Genomic DNA, 23,399 nt, shown 5'->3' on the forward strand with positions numbered 1-23,399 from the left:
CAAATACGATAGAGTGAGACTTTTTCCAAAGCTAGCTACTAGTAATTAAGGGGAAAAAGACCACTAATATATTACTTTCAATAATGTGACGTTTGGTAAATGGATTCGTACCTGATTTGAATCATGATTCACAGTTCGTTACAATATTTTTTTTTATAAAAAATACACGTAAATTAAAAATAATTTTAATCTCATAATTCTAATCCATGTACTAAATGTCTCACGACTAATCTCACAAAAAGATTGCGGAACCCAACTAAGGATTGCTTTCTTTTGCCTTTTTTATTTATTTATTTTTTTTATCATATGTCATTGTAGCTCCTTTCTTGTCACCAATAGTTCATAATTGGCGATCATACGATAGAGTGAGAATTTTTCCAAAGCTAGTTATTAAGGGGAAAAAGACCACTAATATATTACTTTGAACAAAATATTGCGGAACCCAGCTAAGGATTGCTTTCTTTTGGCTTTTTTTTTTTTTTTTTTTTTTTTTTTTTTTTATCATATATCATTGTAGCTCCTTTTTTCTCACCAATAGTTTATAATTGGCGATCGTACCATATTTTAATTGGCCAAAAATCACTTTCTGTTTATGTCATGGAGTTGGGAAGGAAAAAAAGAAAAAAGAAAAAGGAACTCAACGACTATGTCTTTATTTCAACAAGGTTGGAAGTTATGTATTGACCCCATGAAGATGAAAATTATGTGTTTGGAGAATTAAACTCCAAATTATTCCTTTATTTTTGAAGAAGCACGTATAAATCATTTGCACGTTGAAAGATTATATGTATATATTCCTATATATCCTGATCCCATAGTTCCATTTTAAGATATAGGTTGTAGACCATATAATATAGAATATTGTTAAGAGGGATGGCATTTTTTACAAACAAAAATTAGTTCCTAGAATTTCATTGCAAAATGTAGTTCTCATTGATAGAAAGGTCATAACAAAGGAGAGGCTAGAATGTAGTTCTCATTGAAAGAAAGGTCATAACAAAGGAGAGGCTAGAATGTCGGGTTTGTGTTGGCCCAGCCCATTGTACTAAAACTTGGGCTTCTCCCACGATGTTGTAGTTTATTGTCACTGCACACTATCCCACACCTCCTATGAATGCAAGCTCTTATTAGTTAATAGTTATGGAGTCCACAAGTACAGTAGTTTCGAGTTCGCATTCTATTAGTTGTAGTACTAGACACAATGGACCTAGTATTCGTTCAAGCATCATTCATCCTAATTTGGTAGTTAAAAGTAAAAAACGATCATCGTTTAGTTGATATAGTCGTGTCATGATTTGAATCATTCGTTACAGTATTTTTTTACACAAAATATATACATAAATCAAAAATAATTTTAAATCATGATTATGAATTCATAAACTAAACGTTCACGAAACTTATTCGTAAGGAGAGTAACATTATTCAACACTACTAAGTCCTAGCTCTATAAGTTCGTGTCTGGTGGGACTAGAAGCCGTTGCTATATAACATCTTTCATGTGGTAGGGCTGGCACAACATTAAAAACAAAAAAAAAACAAAAAACAAAAAGAAAGAAAGTGGCATGACCAGCAAGTTATGCCAAACCCCCATCTACCACAATGTATGCCAGAAACAAATATACAAATGGTATGTGGCAGAGAGTGAATCCAAGTGACTTCTCTTCCCAAGCCTCCGCCCCACACTCCTCTCTCTCTCTCTCTCTCCTCTTTCTTTCCTTCCCACCAAAGTCTCCTCCATAGCTATATACATTACAATACATATATACATGTATATAAACAGACGATCTCCAACCCCCTACTAGTACTACTACTCCAAAACCCCACCCATAGCAAATTCACACTTTGACATATACATATTATCTGTAGTGACATTAATTATGTCGGACTGGGGCCCAGTGTTTGTGGCGGTTGTGCTGTTTGTGCTGCTAACTCCCGGGCTGCTATTCCAGCTACCAGGACGCCATGGATGTGTGGAGTTTGGTAACTTTCAGACAAGTGGTGCTTCCATTATGATTCACTCTCTTCTCTACTTTGGTCTCATTTGCATCTTTTTGCTTGCCATCAAGGTTCATTTATACATTTCTTGAATAATTAAAAAGTGGTCAAAGAGTAGTAGTAGTACTACTCCTACTGTTGTAGTAGGCTACTAGCACTACTCATGATGTTTGCAATAGTAGTTTTTTTTTTTTTTTTGGGGGACTACAAATGGGATCGTTTTGTAATTGTCCAACTGTTTTGGAATAATAATATTTGAGAAATTGTTTGGATAAGGAGACGTTTAGTTCATAAATTAGAATTATGTGATTAGAATTATTTTTAATTTACGTGTATTTTTTATAAAAGAAAATACTGTAATGAACCATGAACCATGATTCAAATTATGGTTTGAATTTTTCAACCAAATATCCCCCGAGTGATTCAAATTCCCAGCTTTTATTTTGTTGCGTCTGATTCGGTTTTTGTTTACTGATCATCCCCAGAATATATATGCGATGATGGGGTTCTCACATCAAATCAAATTAAAAAAACACAAACAAAAAGCAAAAAAGAGGGGGAAATTAGTTGAAAGGATAGTACACTTGTTTCGGTTTAACGACTTAACAGCTTTAGTTATTTATTCTCAATGAGTATAATTGATATATATATTTAGGTCATGTTTATTTCGTCGATTTGAGTTTAGAATTTGAGTTTTGTTACAGTAAAAAGCTCTCAGAAACAGTCACATTTAATTTTTTTGCTACAGTAAAAAGCTCTCACACAAAATCACATTTCAACTCGAATTACAAACTCAAATCAGCGAAGTGAACGGGCCCTTAAATATTAACATCGTTGATAATAAGTAATAATTATGATGATAATATTGATAGTACAAATAATGATAATTTCATATCATAATTAGAATTCAACATTACCATTAGGCTAATTCTACAAGCACGTATTTTCTTGTTTAACATATTCAATTAGGACTTCCATTTAAAAAAAAAAAAAAACATGAATTAGAACATAGAAGTGCATTTTCTTTGCCTCTCGGATGGAATAAGTAATTTCTTCATCAAAGTTTTGTGAATCGTCACTCATTGGCTTAGCTCGTAAATGGATAAACCATTGGCTTAGCTAGCTGGTGAAGCTGTGGACGTAATTCATTCAAATTTTGGCGTAATTGGTATCCTATTTTCTATAAGAAATGAAAAATGTTATTCAATCAGCATCTTCTTTAATTTTTGTCCTGGTTTATTAACTACAGCTAGCGACTTTCTTGTTACATGTTGAGCAACGAAAATGATATGGATAATAAGTTTTCTGCTTCATGATGAAATTAAAATATAACTTGTTAGGAACAAAAGAAAAAAAAAATTATGGGATAATATGATGATTTTAATTTTCTAAAATTCTTGTGCATTTACAATATTCATAAAAGTGTAGAAGGCTTTCTAATGAACCAAGACAACATGTTCGTAAGAAGAAACCGCAGTTCAAAGTTTTTCATGACAGGATATGAACAAAAACATATCTTATTGACACGACTCTACTTTAAACCAGTATTAAATTTGGACTAAATCTAACGTTTAAAAACTTGCGCTCCAATAGAACATTCAACACCGTAAAAAAACTCCTTATAAAATTACCTACAAAGTTAAAAAGAACACAGAAAAAGAACAACTTTGTCAGAGATTTTATAAATTCATCGGACAAGGAAATATTCCATATTATTTTCAGTTGTAGTTAAATGATGTTGACGTTCATTTATTAAAAAAAAAAAAGAAAAAAAAAAAGAAAAAGATATTGATCCTTCAATATGGGCAGTGGGCACCTCCTATGGTCGGACTATATATTCCTTAATTGGATGCACCCCCAAAATGAACGGTATATATTGGGCTGGATCAGAATCATCTTCTTATTGGAATTTGAGAAAGCAACACACTCTTGATTTGATTTTGGGCCTTTGTGCTCCACCACATCAAGTAATAAAAAAGCAAGAAAAAAAAACAGAGAATTACTAAATTTATTTTTTAAGAGTGTATAATGTTTGTTTCTAGTATTTGTCTTTGATTTTGAATCATGATTCATGGTTTTTTACAGTATTTTTTTCTCACAAAAAACACATATAAAATGAGAATAATTCTAAATTATAGTTTTGAATTTATGAACCAAACGTCCACGTATTGTTAATTAATATCTTTTTTATTAATATAATTATTTAACTAAAAAAATATATATTAATAAAAAAAATGAGAAATTCTAGACTCGTAGTATTTGTCTCCTTTAATGTGAAATGTAAGCATCCTAAAATAATTAAAGAAACAATCTTCGCTAGATTTATATATATACGGTCTCGAATTGCAAAATATTACTATAAATGCTACAAATTTCTCTTTGTAACATAATACATAAAATGATTGTATAAAGAAAACAACAATAATCTACCATTCTTATTTCTTGGTCTATTTACAGTTTGCTGTAAGAATATTCCACGGCATTTTAGTCACAATCATATGATTCGTATCTCTTTCTTTGTCATTTTATTTTTTGCTGTAAATTCTGCTTAATCACTGCGAAAGATCTTTCCCCCTTCAAATTGCATTATTTACGCTGGAAAGATATCTAGAATATTTTTCATTGCTAGGAAAAAAAGAAACACTGCCACTGGAACATAGTGACCTGTGCAAAGAACAAATAAAAGAGACTCTGGATTTACAAATAATTATGAAGATTAAAATGGCGTCTCCATTAAGGAAATGGTAACTTGTTCGAATAACTCACCTTCTGATGCTGCCACGTGTCATGCATTTTGTCATTCTTCCATAGGCCACCCACTGTGCCATAATGCCACATACTTTCTCTGTTATTATAATTAGGAATATTACATGATAAGGTATCATCCAAAAATAATTCCATTAATATTGAACAACTTAGTATTAGTATTATTAAGGATTTATATATTACATCATAGCTAAAGAAAAAATGAACATCGATAAAATTTAAACGTCTAAAATTACACCATATATATCAATAAAAATATTTTTATACATGCACATTATTATGGCTATTACATTAATATTAATTTACATATGCATTGAATTTAAGCTGAACATTTAAACTTGAGAACTTCTTATTAAAAGTGGATGTAAACTATCGCTAAGCCTCCCACCATATGTTGCTTTTAGATCGAGACACACATGTAGTTTGTTGATTCAAATTTTTAATTTGAGTTGAGATGCAATTTTATGTGAAAATTTTTTACTGTAGTAAAAAAGTTAGATGTGACTATTTTTTAGAGTTTTTTACTATAACAAAACTTGAATCGGTAAAATGAACATGACATAATAACTTTTCTTTTTTACGTTATTCTTAACAAGAATCGGTGAAATGAACGGGATATAATAACTTTTTTTTTCTACGTTCTTCATTTTTTTCTTTTCAAAAAATTAAGGCTGTGATATACATACATATAAATACACACACATAACCACGTATACATATATATGTTTGAAAGAATCAGCTTTCTTCTCCTACACTGATACTGCTTCTCATATTATTCGTTTCTTCCTTCACTTGGCTACCCTCAACACGGTAACACTTTTTTTTTTCTTTTAATATTTATCTCACCACTCTTTTTATACCCTTTATGATCTGGCGCTTCATTTTAATCAATCTTAGACAGAGAAATTCTGATAATCAGAGATTTTGTTTGTAGTACTCAAGAGAGAGAGAGATCAGAAGTAGTGAGAGATCAATGGCGGATTGGGGCCCAGTGGTGATAGCGGTGGTGCTGTTCGTGCTGTTGAGTCCAGGGCTGTTGATCCAGTTCCCTGGGAGAAACAGAGTGGTGGAGTTTGGGAACATGCATACCAGTGGGCTTTCCATCCTTGTCCACACTGTCATCTTTTTTGGTCTCATCACCATCCTCCTCATTGCTGTTGGTGTTCACATTTACACTGGATGATGATGTTCCTATATATTGCCAAGATTTGTTACTTTTTTTTTTTTTTTTTTTTTTTTTTTTTTTTCTTTTTTTCTTTTTTTCATTTTGTGTGTGTGCCTTGTTTCCATTTGATGATTGCCATGTTGTTTTCAAATTTCTGAGATGTTGCAAAGGGGTCAAGTTTGTCATCATGGTTCTATTTGATACATTTGATGATTAGTGAATCATGTTATCTGTTATGCCAGTTTCAATGACTGATTCCACCCCCCACAAAAAGGGTTACAGTAATTGAAAGGACACATATTTGAGCTTATCAAGTGTAAATTATTCATTTTGTTATAGTTTTCCCCTAAAGAAATCCTGACGTAATTTTATTGATAGCATTTAGACCCTATTTGCTAGTGTGGAGTAATTCGACAGTTTCCATGATGTTTCCAGTTTTTAAGGAGATGTTTGCGAAAAATCCAGACCCGAAAGGAGAAGGGCCGGTGGTGGGCATTTGGGAAAGTCGGGCCGATCGGGTGTCTTCATTCAAGCGACGATACAGAAGAAGAACGAAACGAAGTGAGAGGCCGGGGGGCAGGGAAAAGAGTCGAGTCGATCAGGCTCGACGACCGGGAGAAGCAAAACGAAATTAGGATTTGGCCGAAAAAGAAGCAACGCTATGGATACCATGACCGATCACCATCGATAAAGAAGAATCTTTCTAAATCACTTCGGTTTCGTCTCTAATTTTAAACTATGATTCATGATTTTTTTTTATTATATTTTTTTAAAAAAAATACACATAAAACAAAAATAATTTTAAATTATAATTTTAAATTTATGAATTAAACGTCTACTAAACTTAATAAATGGTAGGTTTGAATGCAAAATGAGGTCTTTTAACTATGTTGCTGGTGAAGCTCTATTACAGTAATTGAAAGAACAATTATTGTTTATATTATAATTAATGTAAAGAAAGAAAAAAGAATACGTCCTCTATCTCCATTTTTGAAACACATGGCGGTTTGATGTCATATTATTATTGGAGCATTTCCTCTACCGTGTGACGCTTGGAGTTTCGACACGGCATCCATACTACGTGCGGTCATCAAAGAGTTTCAAGTGTCACAAAAGTGAAATCCTAATATAAAATAGTACACAAGATTGTAGAAAAATGCAAAGTAAATGGTTTGGCTCGAAATAAAGGCATCGTTGAAAAATATATACAAAGCTGTCGTTTTCCTACTCCTCTACCTAACTTAAATGTGTATTTTAGCATGCAGTAAGCTGAAAGCCTAATAGTTTTATGTATATCAAATGAAGGCCCAATAGGCAAAGCAGATTCGGGATGTGTATTTGAGAATACCATTTGCCTCGTAGTTTATGTACTTCAAAGGAAAACCTAACGGGATAAACAAAAGATAACAGGGACGCAACTAAAAAGGTTTTGAGGATTACAGTTTCATACTGAATCAAACTGTTTTTGCTTGAAAAACGCGGGATCAATTTGTTTATAAATACTCACTTTAAATGAATGGGATTTAGGTACAGTCCGATTTTCGAAGTGGATCACAAAAATTTATGAGAGATATTTTCAAAATAGGTTAAAAATCTCCCACTTCAATTACGTGAGAGTTACGTCAACTTTAAATCACTGTAATAATTCATAAGATAAATAAAAACAATAATAGTAATAACAATAATAATAATAAATTATACACTTTTAAAATTCACTGCATTTTCTCTAACATCTCTTTACCATGAGGATTATTCTTTTCTGGTCGGACGAGTTAACGGGAAATTGTAAGAATAAGATCAGTGCCGATCATTGGTCAAGAGAAGGGGCCGAGGGGCCCTTATCCCCAACAGAAGATAATTAGAGAAAGAATGTTTTGTTTTTTGTTTGGCTAATCAATTAGAGAATGATTGAAAAGGGCAAAACCCCCAAGAATCAGAACCGGTGCAATTATGAAATGGACAGATCTCTTCTAACCAACTTCGTTTACAGTGAAGGTCAACCTCCAGTATGCATCCACCTATCACAACTTGGGGTTCATAATGATGACCATCTTCAGCTACACACAAAAGTCAAGGAAAATGCAATAGAAATTGGTAGAAACGACAAGTGACCACTTGATATTTCTCGAGAATGGTCCAATTCAAACGCATCTTTATCCAACCTAACTCAGCAGCCATTGGCATTGGAACTGCCCAGTGCCCACCGAGTCTGATCACAGACAAAAGATTCAGGGCCATCTGTTACTCCCATTCCTGCCCCACAAAAAGCCTACAACCTTCATTAATAATAGCTAGAATTCAACCTTTTAGTTTTAATAAATCCCAACAGATAAAAGTAGATAAAAGTCTCTAAATCACAACTTAATTTTTTACAACGGCATTTAAAAAAAAAAAATTAAATACTCAAAACCCATGAAAATAAAACCCCGAAACGAGGTGTATACTAGCATGTCGATCTGTCGCCTTCCCTGTTCAAGGATTGTTATTTTAGAAATGGATGTCGCATTTTCACTTCATCTCAACAATGATGCCTTAAAGCAAAAATTTACAGATTGAGCAAAGTAATTCAATGGTTGGAAGTAATTAGAAAACCGTCATTGATTTCGCTATTTCAACTTAAACAACAGAAGCCATATCCACATATCAGTAAAAGTTGATAAGACGATTATGCACAGTTCTCCTGCATGAAAATATATTGTGAAGAAGATCCTATAACTTCAGTTTGGCATATATTCTAGACGCAGAACCAATCACAACAAAATATTGTGCTGCTTCATCCACTCCCCACAAAGCTCAATTCAACTCTCTCTGACTCACCCTCGTCCTTGTCTTTACAAAACTTTCCATGCTGCACTCAAAAAGATCAACAGAAGAGTCGATGAGCATCTTCAAAATAGGGCAAAAAAGCAAGATATAACAGAAAACTCTGCAGACTAGAAGTCTCTATTATGGGGAAATGCGACTGATCAACAAAGGGAGAGGTTGCCAAAACTTTTCTTTTTTGTTTTAATTGACATTTAGTCCTTTTTTTACCTTTTTTTTTTTTTTTTCCAGGGCAGATAAACGTACCTTATTCAACGGCTTTGTACTTGATCACTTAAGTTATTAAGCATAAGAACCCGTTTAGTTCGTTAATTTAAATTTTTAATTTGAATTGAGATGTGACTTTATGTGAGAGCTTTTTACTGTAATAAAAAAGTTAAAAATGACTGTTTCTAAGAGTTTTTTACTGTAATAAAACTCGAATTCTAAACTCGAATTAATGAAATAAACGAAATCTAAGATTGTTTCGCAAGCCTAGCATTAAATTCTTGACACTCAACTTAGTTGAGCTCTTCCACATACAAGCAGCGTTAGAGTACCGAGTCATGCTATATTCGCCTCTCAGCCCACTTGTTGGAACAATTATGACCAAATAATCAAACATATAAGGCGTGTTTGAAACTCATTTTAAAATAATTTTATTTTTTATATGAAAGTAAAAATGAAAACATTTTCAATCTCAGACCGAAATTATTTTAAAATGCGTTTAATAGTTTTATCAAGAAATTATTTTTAGTGTAAAAAAACTCATTAATGTCTATCATTCTCTCTCTCTCAGCTCAAGAGAGGAGAAAACAAAAATAAAAAATAAAAAACGGCTAAAAGTCATTTTTCATTTCTCTCATTTTACACTAAATTAAAAAATCATTTTTATTTTTATTTTTTATCTGCGCCAAACGCCATTTTAAAAACGTTTTTATTTTTTATTTTCTCAAAAAACGTAAAAAAATAAAAACAAAATCAATTCCGGCCATAATTTCTATATACTAATTATATGATATTTTGGGGAGCTACTTCCACTAACGGTTTCTGTTTTTTCATGGACAGTATGACAATCAGGATTAGTCCCTGAAACATTTATATACTTTTTCATGGTCATCTTTTGTTTTACATAATTCGCCTAAATGCAATAGAAACAGGGGAGACAAGCTCAATTCTACTCGAAACAATGTTTTCTTTTGTTTTTTTGTTTTAAGGAGAAAGAATGAGATTTAATCGTCTCAACAGATACTTTACATCCTGATACATAGAATGATCATACTTGGTATGAACTATGAATGTCACGTGATCATACCTGATAAAATTCTGGTAACTTATTTACTTCTAAAAAGATTATATCTTACTTTCAAGACACGATTACTGAAACTCTTATTTCTTGATGAAGAAAAACTCGTTTAGCGCTTAGGACAAGCAGGGATTTTTTTGAACCCAGAGATACAGATAACTTTGTAAACAGAGAAATATGGAATTGAAAAGGAATAAACAGACAAATATTGCAAATAAATATGGAGGAAAGCCAATCCATAATCAGTTTAAGATACCAAAAACTAAAGGAATTTTTTTTTTCCAAAAGAGGAAGTTTTTTCTTCTTTACTAATTTCTAAGCAAAACAAAAGAAAAGAAAAATTATTTAGCACCACAAAAATCATTTCATTCCTAGTTCGTGTCAAAGAAACACAAATCATGATTAGCAGAAGACAAAAAGAAGAAAGATATAAAAACTCAAGCTTTCAAAGTCAAACGATCAACTATCCAGCCAAAACGAAAAAAGTCAAACGATCAACCGTACCGGGAATTTCCTTTCGCTGCGTGGAAGGAGCCGTGGCGTAACAAAGAAGCGAGCGTCCCAACATGGAGAGACTCGAAACGATTCCGGCCACATAGAACACCATCACCAATCCGAGAACCCACGGCATCAGTATGAATCCGATGAAGAAAGTCACCGATCCACACAGCATCAGCGCCAGCGAAATCCCTAGCAGCAGCGAAGCGAATCCCGCCGGCGAGATCTGCTGCAACGAACGCCTCGACGACTGCACCGACGCCGGCGCCGGTGCCGGTAGAGAGTGATCGGAGAACGGGATCGGAGACGGAGGCGATCGAAGGATGTTGAGAACTAGAGACGAGAGCTCGTATAAAACCCCGGACTGCTGATCTTGCTGCCTTCTCATCATCTCTCTTTCCTTTTCCTTCCTTTTTTTTCTTCCCGATAAAATGAAAAATCCTGTACGGAGAAGCAAAAAATATCTAGAAAATTTTCTGCGTTTTTTCTAAAATCGAGGCAAATGGATAGAATAGAACTCCAAAAACTCTATCCAACTGGCGTTCGCTTGATTGGAAAGGGTTTCTTTCCTTGTTATTCAGATACAGAGATAGAAGTGGAGAGTTCTAATTGGCAGAGCTTTTGTTTGTTTCTCGGGAATACTTGTCCAGATCCTCAGAAGAAAAAAAGGAAGCGGCGGTGTAATTATCTGTGTTTTCCTTTTGCTTTTCAAGGACGTCTTCTTTTTTGGCGTTGGATTGAGAGAAAAGTTAAGTTATATATCGATCAAAGAAAACAAAAGGTGAGATAAAAAGCGTCAGGAGATGGGCCCACAGAGAAGCAGTGGCGCGTGCGGAACATTCAATGTGGATTGGAGTGGATATGAAATTCTGTGGTGGTGATAATGTGGGACCATATGACGTGGTCCCTTATCTTCTTTCAAGTTCTCTCTGGCGAACAAACGACCGCCTCATAATTTTAGTAAACTATTTTGTGATGTCTTTACGCGCGTTTGGAGAAGCGCGTAGAGCCGTGCAGAATCTAAATTATATCCGAATTGAGATAAGAGAATAATCTTGGAATGAACGTCTCTTCTAAACTAATTTCTGGCTGAGTTAAAAGGCATTTTCTAGGAACAATGCCCTGATTTACTGATTTAAATTTTTAATTTGAGTTAAAATAAAATTTTATATGAGAGTTTTTTATTGTAGTAAAAAAATTAAATGTAATTATTTATAAAATTTTTTTACTGTAACAAAATTTGAATCAGTAAAATAAACGGGGATAATATTTGCTCCTAATTTAAGCTGTACATCCTTGAGCAACAAAAAAAAAAGCTCTAAATAATGGGAAATAATATTTTGAATTTATATTTTTTTTTGTTATTTGTGGTGTTTTAAATAGTATGTAACTAGTCATACATATTACACCACGTAAATAAATATATTAAAATAATAGTTAATTTTTATTTGAGGCTTTTATAAAGGAATAAATTCATGAGAGGTTGTTGAATTTTTTTCTTTCTTTAGAATTAATCCCTCTGTTAGAATCCGTCAACTATTTGGATAAAAAACATCACGTGCTATGTACACGATGGTTATTTCCATAATATTACCTAAACCTAATAAAATTCCCTTCAACCACAACTTTTTCTAAATTAAAATCAAGCCCACCTAAAATTTCTTTCATCCTAGTTTGATTCTATCGCATGATCAAAGTTTTGATTCTATTACGTTGCTCGGAGTAAAACTACAAAAAATAAGAAAGGGTCTGGACATGAACGTTGTTAGTAAGCGTAATTATTTTTGTTGATCAAGCGTGATTCAATTAAAAATTCTAGCTTTTTTTATTATTATTTGAGGAGTAAAATCCCAAGTTTCTCTACAAGGTTTTATCATTTCTTGATGTCAATGGTTAAATTTTAGAGTTTTCTATGGTGTTGTGCATGTGGATCAATTGATTTCTTTTGATTTTTTGATTTTGTTATTTTTTTTTTCCTAAATAAACAGATTGTAGCTGTCTTTTTTATTTGATATTTTTGGGTATATTACAAATAATATCATGGTTGGTAACCCATATAAGGTGCTATATTTTTGTTTTGAAATTGATATTCCATTTGAGGGAATTTCTATATGTTTATAGAGAAAAAAACTTAAGGATTGATTTTAGAAAAAAAAAAAATTAAGGACTAATTTTAGAGAGAAAAATACTCAAGGACCTTTAAATAGTACAAACGAGTATAAAAGGCATTATTAACCTTATAAAATATCATAATAACCATACACTTTCATCCAATTTAACGGTTTTCATTTAAAAACTTAATAGATGGACTATTTATAATACAGTTTCTTAATTTAGGAACTATTTACGAGACAATATTAAGTATAAGGATTAATTTTAAAGAGAGAAAAGAATTCAAAAACCTCTCATAAATTTATTCCTTTTATAAACTTTGAAAATTAAAGATATAATTTGAGAACATCAAAATACAATGTTTACTTTTTTTTAATATAAACTCAAAATACACCTATATAAAATGAAAGTAACAATATTTGATATGATGGAGGTAAGATGCATAATACATTTATTACGTATCTCTAACATGCGGTCTAATATGTTGAATTTTATAAGTTATTCCACGACTCAAATCATAATTTAAATTCTTTTATTATAGTGTTTTTTAATAAAAAAACTAAAATTAAATTTTTTTATTATAATTTTTCTCTTATATGAAAAAATTTAAATTATGACTTAAATTATAAAAAGAATACATAAAAATTATGCAATAATTTACGAGGATTTGAATTGCAAGTCCAAAAATTATTTAAAGATAATTTGTTTCTATATTTGGGCGTTATGCCATTATTTAGAAGATCACAAGAACAGTTAGGTAGGTGACGTGAATTCCACGCACGCAAGCATTGAAGGAAGGAAGAATTCGGAGGAAGAGTTAGTAATTTTTTTTCTTTTTTTTTTTGAATTTTTTGTTTATTAATCGTCATATTTATATATATTTTTAATTTAATTTAATTTTTAATCATAGTTAATATAAATATGACGATTGAATTTTTTTCCTAATATTTTATTTTCTTTTTTTGAAGGAGTTGGTAATCTTTCTAGTTCCAAATAATTCAGTACGGTTCGACAGAAAAGAACAAATAATTCAGTAATGTCTTTCATGATCATTATTCTTATCATACAAACTTTTAAAAACTTTTTCCGATTATACATATTTATATAAATAAACAAAAAAGATAAGAGAAGAAATAATTGAAGGAAGCAACGGATTGGTCTCGTACGAATAAAAAAAGTGTGGGACTTGGCATCTTCTTTTTGTTTCTCATTCTATTTTATTTTTTTTTAGGGGAGATTTTGCTGTCTAATTTCAATAAAATAGAATTGAATTTCTCTCTTAAATGGTCTCTTTCCGAAAGTCCCTTTTAAGTGACCTCTTACAAACATATACAACGTACTAACCTCTTTAATTATTTACGAAGGTTAGTAGCCCTGTTTATTTAATCGATTTGAGTTTAAAATTTAAATTTTTTTATAATAAAAAACTCTCAGAAACAATCACATCTAATTTTTTTATTATAATAAAAAATTTTCACATAAAGTCACATATAAATTCAAATTAAAAATTTAAATCAACAAAATAAACGAGAATAAATAAATAATTAAGAGACGGGGGCAGAACTAGACTAATAAAGTGGGGGTAAATAAAGAGATGTAAAATTTTATGAGGAGAAAATACAAAATTTATAAAGTTTTATATATACAATTTAAGAAAAAAAAAAAGAGTTCAATAAGCGAGACGGCTGCCCACCTTCTTCTGTGGGAGCGTGGCTCCACCATACTCAAGGGATTGCTAGAAATAAAAACACAACCTATTTAGTTAATGAAGGTTAGGTCTAAATATTAATGTCATCATCAAGTAATTTCAGAAATTACGTACAGATTAAAGGGAATAGACTGCAGGCGGCAAACATTTTCGGAGTTCAGACCAAGAAAGAGAGGCATGGAAAGTAATATAATGGTACTTCACTATAAGGATTAATATTGCACTAGAAAGTCATATGATCATTACTTTTATAGAACAACAACCTAGCTCCTAATTAACTTAATTTACATTCAAAGTTAAAATCTCTTACGGTTCACAGTGTGTTTGGCAGACTTGAAAAGAGAGAGATCAGAAATTAATTAGAGGAAAGATTTTAGAGAGAAAAATAAAATTTTAAATTGTTTGGTAGAAAGAATGAGAAAGGAAACAAGATGAAAATCCACGTGACCCACCCTTTAATCTTTCCAACTTTACAAAGAAAAAAAGAAAGAAAAAATTTGACAAACAAATGAGACGTAAAATAACTATTTTAACCATAATCATTCCTCATATTTTTATCGGGGTATTATTATAAATGCACTAAATTTAATATTTTCTTATTTTCTTTCTCTTATACCAAACAACACGAAAAAAAATCCCCATTCTTCTATTTTTGAGCCAAAAAAAAAAAATCCCTTTTCTCTCATTTTACTTCTCATTTTTTTCTCTTTTCTATCCATCATACTAAACATATCAACCCAAAAGAAAAGAAACTGAGGAAGAAAAACACATATCCCACGTAATATCAAAAGAGTATTGTTTTCTTTCCCTTTTTTTCTGGGTGAAATTGAATTAGTATTGTTTTTTTTTTTTTTCTTGTTTTTCTCTTTAACAACTCGGAAGGTTTCAATAAAGTCTTAAATTTGTGATCTATTCCACAAACCTTCTAGCTCGCTTTTGAAGCTACATAACCAGCTTTTATCTTCTTCTTTTTTTGACAAAACCAGCTTTTATCTTTTTGAGTACTTGTTTCTCTGCTTTTTGTTGGATCTTTTGCTTGAGGAGCTTTTATTTATTTATTATTCTAATAAATCATATTGAGAATATATTAACTGGGTCTAATAACTTCGTCATTTACTAAAAAAAACGTAGACTTGTTTCGAATTTTGTTCCCTTTGTTATGCTCAAAATTTTTTGATCTTCCCAATTGTTTAAATATTTTGCTCATCAAAATCCATATCTGATCGGTTTCTCGGTTCTAGAGACGATGTATCGTGGTTGTGAGATCTGTTTCCTTCACAAGTATACACAACGATTTGACTATTTTTTTCATTTTTTTTTTCAAAAAAAAAAAAAACTATACCATAGTACCAATGATTTTGACTCCATGTTCCCTTTCGAAAAAGGACCCGGCAGGCCTATTGCAAGGTTGATCTACCAACAAACAAACTGCTGACCCACTAAACCCATAATTAATTCAATGTCATGAGCCAGCTGCAAACCGATTTCAAACCTGTTTGTATTGCCTTAAAAAAATCTTTCTTAGGTCTCATTTTTTTCATCGATTCGAGTTTTCAGTTTTAAATTTTTATAATAAAAAGTTCTTAAAAAATGTCATATTTAATTTTTTCTACTACAGTAAAAAGCTCTCAAAAAATGTCACATCTCAACTTGAATTAAAAATTCAAATCTGCGAAGTAAATGAGATCTTAATTTATTTAATTTAAAAATTATTTTTGAGTTTGTTTAGACGGACATTTTAAATTATATTTTTATCAGTTCTTTAAAAGTTTTTTTATTTACCATGTTTACCTTTTATTTAAGAATGATGATTTACAACTTCTATCTATACCTTATATTGCATTACTTTTTATTAGAATAAGAGCTTTTGACTTATTTAATTATATATATTTAAAAGCTCTTTTTTATAAACTATTTGAATACTAATTTAAAAGCTCTAACTAATGTTTTTCTTCTTTCACTGCTTAAAAGTAGAAGCCAAAGCTATCCCAAACGAGCATTTAGTTTAAATTTTACAATTAATTATGAAAAAGAGAAATTTTGAGAAATGCAACAACAGAAAATCCTACTTTTCAATATATACTACGAGTACAAGAGTTTTGGATCTATATCATAAAAAATATGGTGCAAATTCAAACCATAAACAAATTGTGGAATACATCATGAAAACATAAAAATTGTGATATATCACCAAATTTTCCATAATCAACAAATATATTTCTAAAAAATTTTAGATTTACAAACACAAAAACAAATTATTAGTACGTAATATAGGCTAAAAAATAGGCTATTTATATTGTTAATCCTTAAATTATTAGCATCATGCGACTTTAATCTCTGAATTTCTAATTTTAGTAAATTAATCCCCCAACTTTTGTTTTTTATCGTTTTGATTCCTTATATTAAAATTGATGAAGAATTTTGTGAAATTCCCATATGATCACGTCCTAGTCATACAGTACGAACCAAAATTTTTACATAAATATTTATATTAAATGTAAAATATTTCTTACATTGTTAGAAACCATTAATAACTAAAAAAAAATTATATATCATGTAGCTATTTAATTTAATTTCAATCAGTGTTATTGAAATGTAATTATGTTTTAGAAATTTTAGTACTCATTCGTCAATTTTAATGCTAGGGACTAAAATAGTTAAAAAAAAAATCATAGTTTGAGGATTAACATGTCAAAATTAAAAGTTAAGATCTAAAATGATAAAATACTCATAATTCAAGGACTAATAGTGCTAGTAATTCTAAGAAACATTATCATGTAAAAGATTTAATAATATGCCTATAGATCTCAAAAAAAAAAAAAGATATCAATCAATTTTTAATATGATTAATGATACATTGTTTACACATAACATTTTACATTTTTTTTTATTTCTTTTGAAACGGCATGGTAATGTTATACTTTCATTTGTAAAGCTACAGCTCAATATTCAATTAAAGGTGACAATGTTTTTTTTTTTTTTTTTTTCCTCATAATGACGAAGAGATATTTGCTACCATAAAGAAAAAGAAAGGAAGAAAAGGAAAGGAAAAGAGACAAAGCTAACGTTGAAACTGACAAAGACAAGAAAATAATTCGGGTATTGGCTTGTGAGTGTGGTTAAATGATATCTCTTATTTTGGTCTTCTGTTTGATCACGTTTAAACGTGAAAGCCATACATATATGATATATATATATACACACCAAATCCAACAAATTTTATAACAAAGTTTAGACGGTAGCGTTTTGGTGCGGACTTTAAGCACACGTTGGTCAACAAATCATGCTTAAATTCTTCCCCACACACCTTCATAAATGAATAGTTTGGAGAGAAGTGTACTTGTTTTTTAAATACAAAAAGTAGTTAGGCAATGCATGATACATGAAGAGAGAAGCAAAAAAAAAAAAGTCATAAATATAACAAGTATATATATGTGTATATATATGTATGTATGCATGTATGAAGCACTATAGTACTTAGCAATGCATGCATGACTTTTCTTCATTCACACGCAACATGTATAACCTCTATATCTTAAGTTCATAACCGCTAGCTAGATCTGGTATATCACTATCACTATAATATAAAAGAGTGGATGTTTTGCTTTACTGTGCATTTCGTCGTCCAAAACGCAAGTTTTGGATTTTTATTTTTTATTTTTGCTTTTGATGGTTTTTTTTTATTACTTTTTTTACTTTTTATGTTCTCTTTTTTCCTTTTCTCCAAAATTTTATACTTTTCGTACTGCCTTCTTTTTAACTTTTTTCCTATCATTTACCTAAATAATTTTTTCCCAAATATTATCCTGCTTACATATTTCTTTCCGGTATTATTCTAAAATATTGTTATCTTAAAAGTTATTCTTATAAATTAACATAAATTTCTAAAAATAAGCTATTATTTATTTATTTTTCTCTGCTTTCGCGATCAGTACTATTGTACATATAGAAAAGAACCATCATGACTCTACTATTCCTTTTTTTAATTGGCTAAAACGAGTTGTTTTGGCATTTTTTTTTTTGGAAAATGGATTTGGTTCTTTAATTTTTTCAACATTTTTTTCTTTTCAAATACTTGAAATAAAAAAATAATGTGTTAATAAATAATGTAGATTATGGACCATCATATGTTAAATAATGTAGATTATGGAGCTTTATATGTTATCTTTTTTCCGCTTTTTTATAGTAATTTTAATGTTAAATCATATCTTATCCAAATAGTAAATGTTAAATATATAAAAGAGTGAGTGAAAATTATATTATTCATTTTTTGTAGTTATTTACGCACCATTTTGATGCTTCTTTTTTTCTTCCTCTCTCTCTTTTCTTTGCTTCTTTTATCTTTTCTTTTAATTTTTTTTTCTTTTTTTCTTTTGTATCCATAACCTTTTTGGTGCTTTATTTTTTTTTAATTTTTCTATTTCTTTCTTTTATTTTCCATATGTGTTAAATCCTGATAAGTACATAAAAGAGTAGATATTTAATTGTTGTTGATCCTATAGTAATTCAAAATAATGAGTTCTAGGTGATTTATTTATTTTTTTACTTTCATAGTATTAAATCTTTCATTTTTTATTTGTTATTTCATAATAATGAGTTCTAGGTGATTTATTTATTTTTTTTACTTTCATAGTATTAAATCTTTCATTTTTTATTTGTTATTTCATAATGTATGTTCATTCTACGGTGGTTCAAAACAATAAGTTTTTAGATGTTTTACTTTTTTTTTTAAAGTTTCAACTCCTTTATTTATTTATTACTTTGTTATCTAATAATTTAAAATGTTTTATGTATTTCTATAATCAATTAAACTGCTATTAATATATACTTCTTTAAAAAAGAAAAGATGATGTCGGAGGAATTTAAATTTTACAAAATGTTGAATTAAGTGTGTAATTTTCGTCAGGACAGCCTACTATCCTTCCTCTTTCCCACACTATAATATCAATTTAATATCATACTTTTTACTGTTTCGTCCCTTTCTCCTTATTTTTAACACTCTGAACATCAACTCAATTTAACTTGTATTAATATTTCACAATATTACAAAAGAGTAGAAGTTTAGCGCTCCTGTACACTTTTGGTCGTCTAAAAAAGAAAAGGGCAGAAAGAAATCTGCAGAATGAAGCATTTCTGTATAGCTTGAAAATGGAAAAACTCGAGAGGTGGTCCTTATACACTGGAAACGAAGGGGACTGAGGTTTGTTGCAACAAACCTCCAGCTCAGCAGCAAAAAAAACAAAATAAGAACCTAGCTACCTACTTAAACTTATTTACAAAATCAATAACTAACTATCACTTATTTACAGTCTCAACCCAAAACTCTTAATACTCACTCTCAAGATGGAGAATGAATGTTCAGAATTCCCATCTTGCCAAGAAGAGAAGCAAACTGTGATGGAAAAAGTGGCTTCGTCATTATGTCTGCAATTTGATGTTGAGAAGCTACATGCAGAGTCTTCAAGCTTCCGTTTAGAATTTTCTCACGAACAAGATGGCAGTCAATCTCTATATGTTTGGTTCTTTCGTGAAAAACAGGGTTGGTTGCTATATGAAGGGCAGCCTCATTATCACAATACAAAACCGCAGGCCTTGAATGACCAACTCCAAGGTCCCTCAGCAAGGAAAGCAACCACATAAGTTCACATGTTGCATTGGCCATCGACCTGTACTCCGCCTCAGCTGTAGACCTAGCAACTGTATGTTGTTTCTTGGATTTCCAAGAAACCAGTGAGTCTCCAAGAAAAATGCAGAATCCACTAATGGACCTCCTACTGTCCGGACAAGAAGCCCAATCCGAATCAGCAACACCCCTCAAGTGAGTTGAAGAGGTGGAAAGAAAAAGAATCCCCTGGCCAACTGTTGCTTTAACATATTAGAGCACTGCCTGCACAGCCTTAAGGTGAGGTGCTCTCGATTTTGCAAGAAACTGGCTCAACTTGTTAACAGAATATGATAAATATGGTATGGTTATTGTGAGATATAAAAGTTTCCCAATAATCTTTCTGTATTGTGCCGGATCATCAAGCAATTCTCCCTCATCTTGGGAAAGTTTAACGTTGGGATCCATGGGTGTCTTCCTCGTTTTGCATCCGAGGTAGCCTGTGTCCGAAATGAGCTGCAAGGCATAGTGTCTCTGGCTTAAGGAGATACCTGTATTTGATCTCGCCACTTCTATGCCCAGAAAATACTTCAACCTTCCTAAGTCTTTGAGCTTGAAGCGGCTGTCAAGGAAAAACTTGAAATCCTCCACCAGTTTCTCATTGTTAGTGGCAATAACAATATCATCTACATAAACTAACAGAGCAATGAAAGAAACTCCATTCTTTTTAATAAACAAAGAATTATCTGCTGCTACTTGTTTGAACCCTTGCTCAAGTAATGCACTTGAGAACTTAGAGAACCATTGGCGAGAGGCTTGTTTAAGTCCATAGAGAGACTTATGTAATCGGCAGACATGATTTGGTGGCAAAGGCTCCCCTTCACGGTGATAGCCATGAGGTAGGGACATATAAACTTCCTCTTGGAGATCACCGTGAAGGAAAACATTATTGACATCAAGCTGTGTGAGGGACCAGCCATGGATGGCAGCAAGAGCAAGAAGAACTTTGATTGTCACCATTTTAGCAACATGAGCAAAAGTATCGAGATAGTCAATACCTTCTTGTTGCGTGTATCCTTTGGCGACAAGACGGGCTTTGTAACGTTCTAAAGTGCCATATGCTCTGTGCTTGAGTTTGTACACCCATTTACAGCCAATTGGGTGTTTCCTAGGCGGAAGAGTGGTCACAGACCACGTGCCATTCTGCTCTAGAGCTTCAAGCTCGGCAACCATTGCCTTTTTCCATTTGGGGACTGCAACAGCCTGTGAAAAACTGGATGGTTCGAAGTGTGTGGAGATGGCATGGACAAAGGCTTTATGATCATGGGACAACTTGTCATAGCTTAACACATAAGAGAGGGGGTGGGCTGTGGATGGGGAAAGATGAGAGACATTGGAACAATGGTAGTCTCGAAGATAGGAAGGAGGTTTGACTTGATGAGTTGGGCGTGTGGATGAATGATGAGTGAAATCAGGTAGAGTTCCTGACACGGGAGTGGAAGGCTCAGCATCACAAGCACAAGGCAACACCCGGTCAGAGAAGAAATCTATGGAGGAGTCTGGAATGCTTTCTGTTTTGAAGGGAAATATTGTTTCATGAAAAACAACATCCTGAGAAATGTAAATGGAGTTAGAGGCAAGATCAAGGAGTTTGTATCCTTTGTACCCAGGGGGGTAACCAAGAAAAACAGATTCTATGGCTCGTGGAGAAAACTTATTACGATGTCTAGGAAGTGTGGAACCATAACATAAGCAACCAAAAGCCTTATGATGGGAGTATGATGGTTTCTTCTTCCAAAGAAGTTCAAAAGGAGTTTTATTGGATAAAAGAGGTGAGGGAGTTCGGTTTATGAGGTAAACTGTTGTGAGTATACACTCTCCCCAATAGTCTAGAGGTATGTGTGATTGGAAGTGAAGGGCTCTAGCAACATTTAGGATGTGTTGGTGTTTTCTCTCAACAATGAAATTTTGCTAGGGGGTGTCGGTGCAAGAATGGTAGGGAATGATCCCATTTTTACAGAAAAGCTCAGGAAATGACAGCTCCTTGGCATTATCAGACCTAAACGATTTTATGGCCACATTAAATTGGTTTTGAATCAAGGTAAAAAATTCTGAAAAAACACTTCTGACATCTGATTTGGCACGGATCAAATACACCCAAGTAAAACGTGTACAATCATTTACAATTGTTAAAAAATAACGATGTCCCTCAGTGGTCATTGGTGTAAAAGGTCTCCATATGTGTAACACCCTGAAGAATTAATTGAGATTAATTAAGGTAATTGAGATTATTAGTGTGCCTAATCTAGATTATTAATTGAGTTTAATTAATAAATGTTTCTGACATGTGTGAGTTTAAATAGTTCCAAGGTATTTAAATTATTCTCAGTAATTTATTTTAACCCAGAAGTGTGTATGGGCGCATTTCTGGACTGCTCTTTTAAAGCTAATGTGGTGGCTGATGCCCTTAGTAGGAAGACGATGGGGACTCTGGCGTCATTAGCTTTGGAAGATTGAAAAAGGATTGAAGTGGTGAGTGAGTATGGTCTTCAGTTCTACGAAGATCATAACCAGACTATGGTGTACAATCTGATCTCTACACCAGATATTGTGCAACAGGTTAAGCAGAATCAATGGCAGGATCCACACCTCCAAGGAATTTGGATTCGAATCCAGAATGGAGAGCAATTCGAGGATTGGAGAATCCGAGAGGATGGAGCCTTGTATTTCTGCAACCCCCTTGCTGTTCCTAAGGCGGGTGAGGTAAAGAAGACGATTCTACAAGAGGCACACAAATCGAGATATGCCATACATCCGGAAAGTACAAAGATGTACCAGGACCTGAGAAGACAGTACTGGTGGAGAGGCATGAAAAGGGACGTTCGTGAGTATGTCTCGGAATGTGTGACTTGCCTCCGGATTAAAGCTGAGCATCGGAAGCCAGCAGGAGAGTTACAACCTCTTACTGTCCCTGGATGGAAATGGGAGCACATCACTATGGACTTTCTGATGGGGCTACCGAGAACCGAGCTGAAGCACGATGCCATCTGGGTGGTTGTGGACAGGTTGACGAAGTCTGCGCACTTCGTACCGTTCCGTGCAACGTATTCTCGAAAGATTCTGTCAGAATTGTAACTGGAGCACATCGTGAGGCTACACGGAGTGCCATTGTCTATCACGTCTGATCGTGACACGCGTTTTAATGCAAGGTATTGGAGGAGTTTCCAGGAAGCCATGGGAACAGACTTGAATTTCAGCACAGCATTTCATCCTCAGACTGATGGGCAATCTGAAAGGGTAATTTAGATTCTGGAGGATATGCTTCGTGCTTGTATTCTGGAATTTGGCGGGAACTGGAAGAAATACCTGCATCTAGCTGAGTTTGCTTATAACAACAGCTATCAGGCCAGTATTGGAATGGCACCGTTTGAAGCTCTGTATGGTC

General features: G+C 32.4%; 2 protein-coding genes across 2 annotated transcripts; one reads left to right on the forward strand and one right to left on the reverse strand.

Moving 5' to 3' along the window:
* The first annotated feature begins 5,497 nt into the window (after positions 1-5,497).
* LOC21400442 lies at positions 5,498-6,262 on the forward strand. The gene is made up of 2 exons (XM_024161871.1): positions 5,498-5,571; positions 5,696-6,262. The coding sequence occupies exon 2, from the start codon at positions 5,735-5,737 to the stop codon at positions 5,942-5,944; it is 210 nt and encodes a 69-aa protein (XP_024017639.1). The 5' UTR covers positions 5,498-5,571; positions 5,696-5,734; the 3' UTR covers positions 5,945-6,262.
* Positions 6,263-8,509: 2,247 nt separating this feature from the next.
* On the reverse strand, positions 8,510-11,252 carry LOC21400444. The gene is made up of 2 exons (XM_010092341.2): positions 10,539-11,252; positions 8,510-8,774 (listed from the first exon to the last, which is right to left on the reverse strand). The coding sequence occupies exons 1-2, from the start codon at positions 10,921-10,923 to the stop codon at positions 8,758-8,760; spliced, it is 402 nt and encodes a 133-aa protein (XP_010090643.2). The 5' UTR covers positions 10,924-11,252; the 3' UTR covers positions 8,510-8,757.
* Positions 11,253-23,399: the final 12,147 nt, after the last annotated feature.

Source organism: Morus notabilis, unplaced genomic scaffold (assembly GCF_000414095.1).
Source record: "Morus notabilis unplaced genomic scaffold, ASM41409v2 Scaffold689, whole genome shotgun sequence".
Lineage (NCBI taxonomy): Eukaryota > Viridiplantae > Streptophyta > Magnoliopsida > Rosales > Moraceae > Morus > Morus notabilis.

What these genes read in the sequence shown, in the direction of transcription:
- LOC21400444 (XM_010092341.2), bottom strand. Translation starts at nt 10,923, where the DNA reads ATGATGAGAAGGCAGCAAGATCAGCAGTCCGGGGTTTTATACGAGCTC.
- LOC21400442 (XM_024161871.1), top strand. Translation starts at nt 5,735, where the DNA reads ATGGCGGATTGGGGCCCAGTGGTGATAGCGGTGGTGCTGTTCGTGCTG.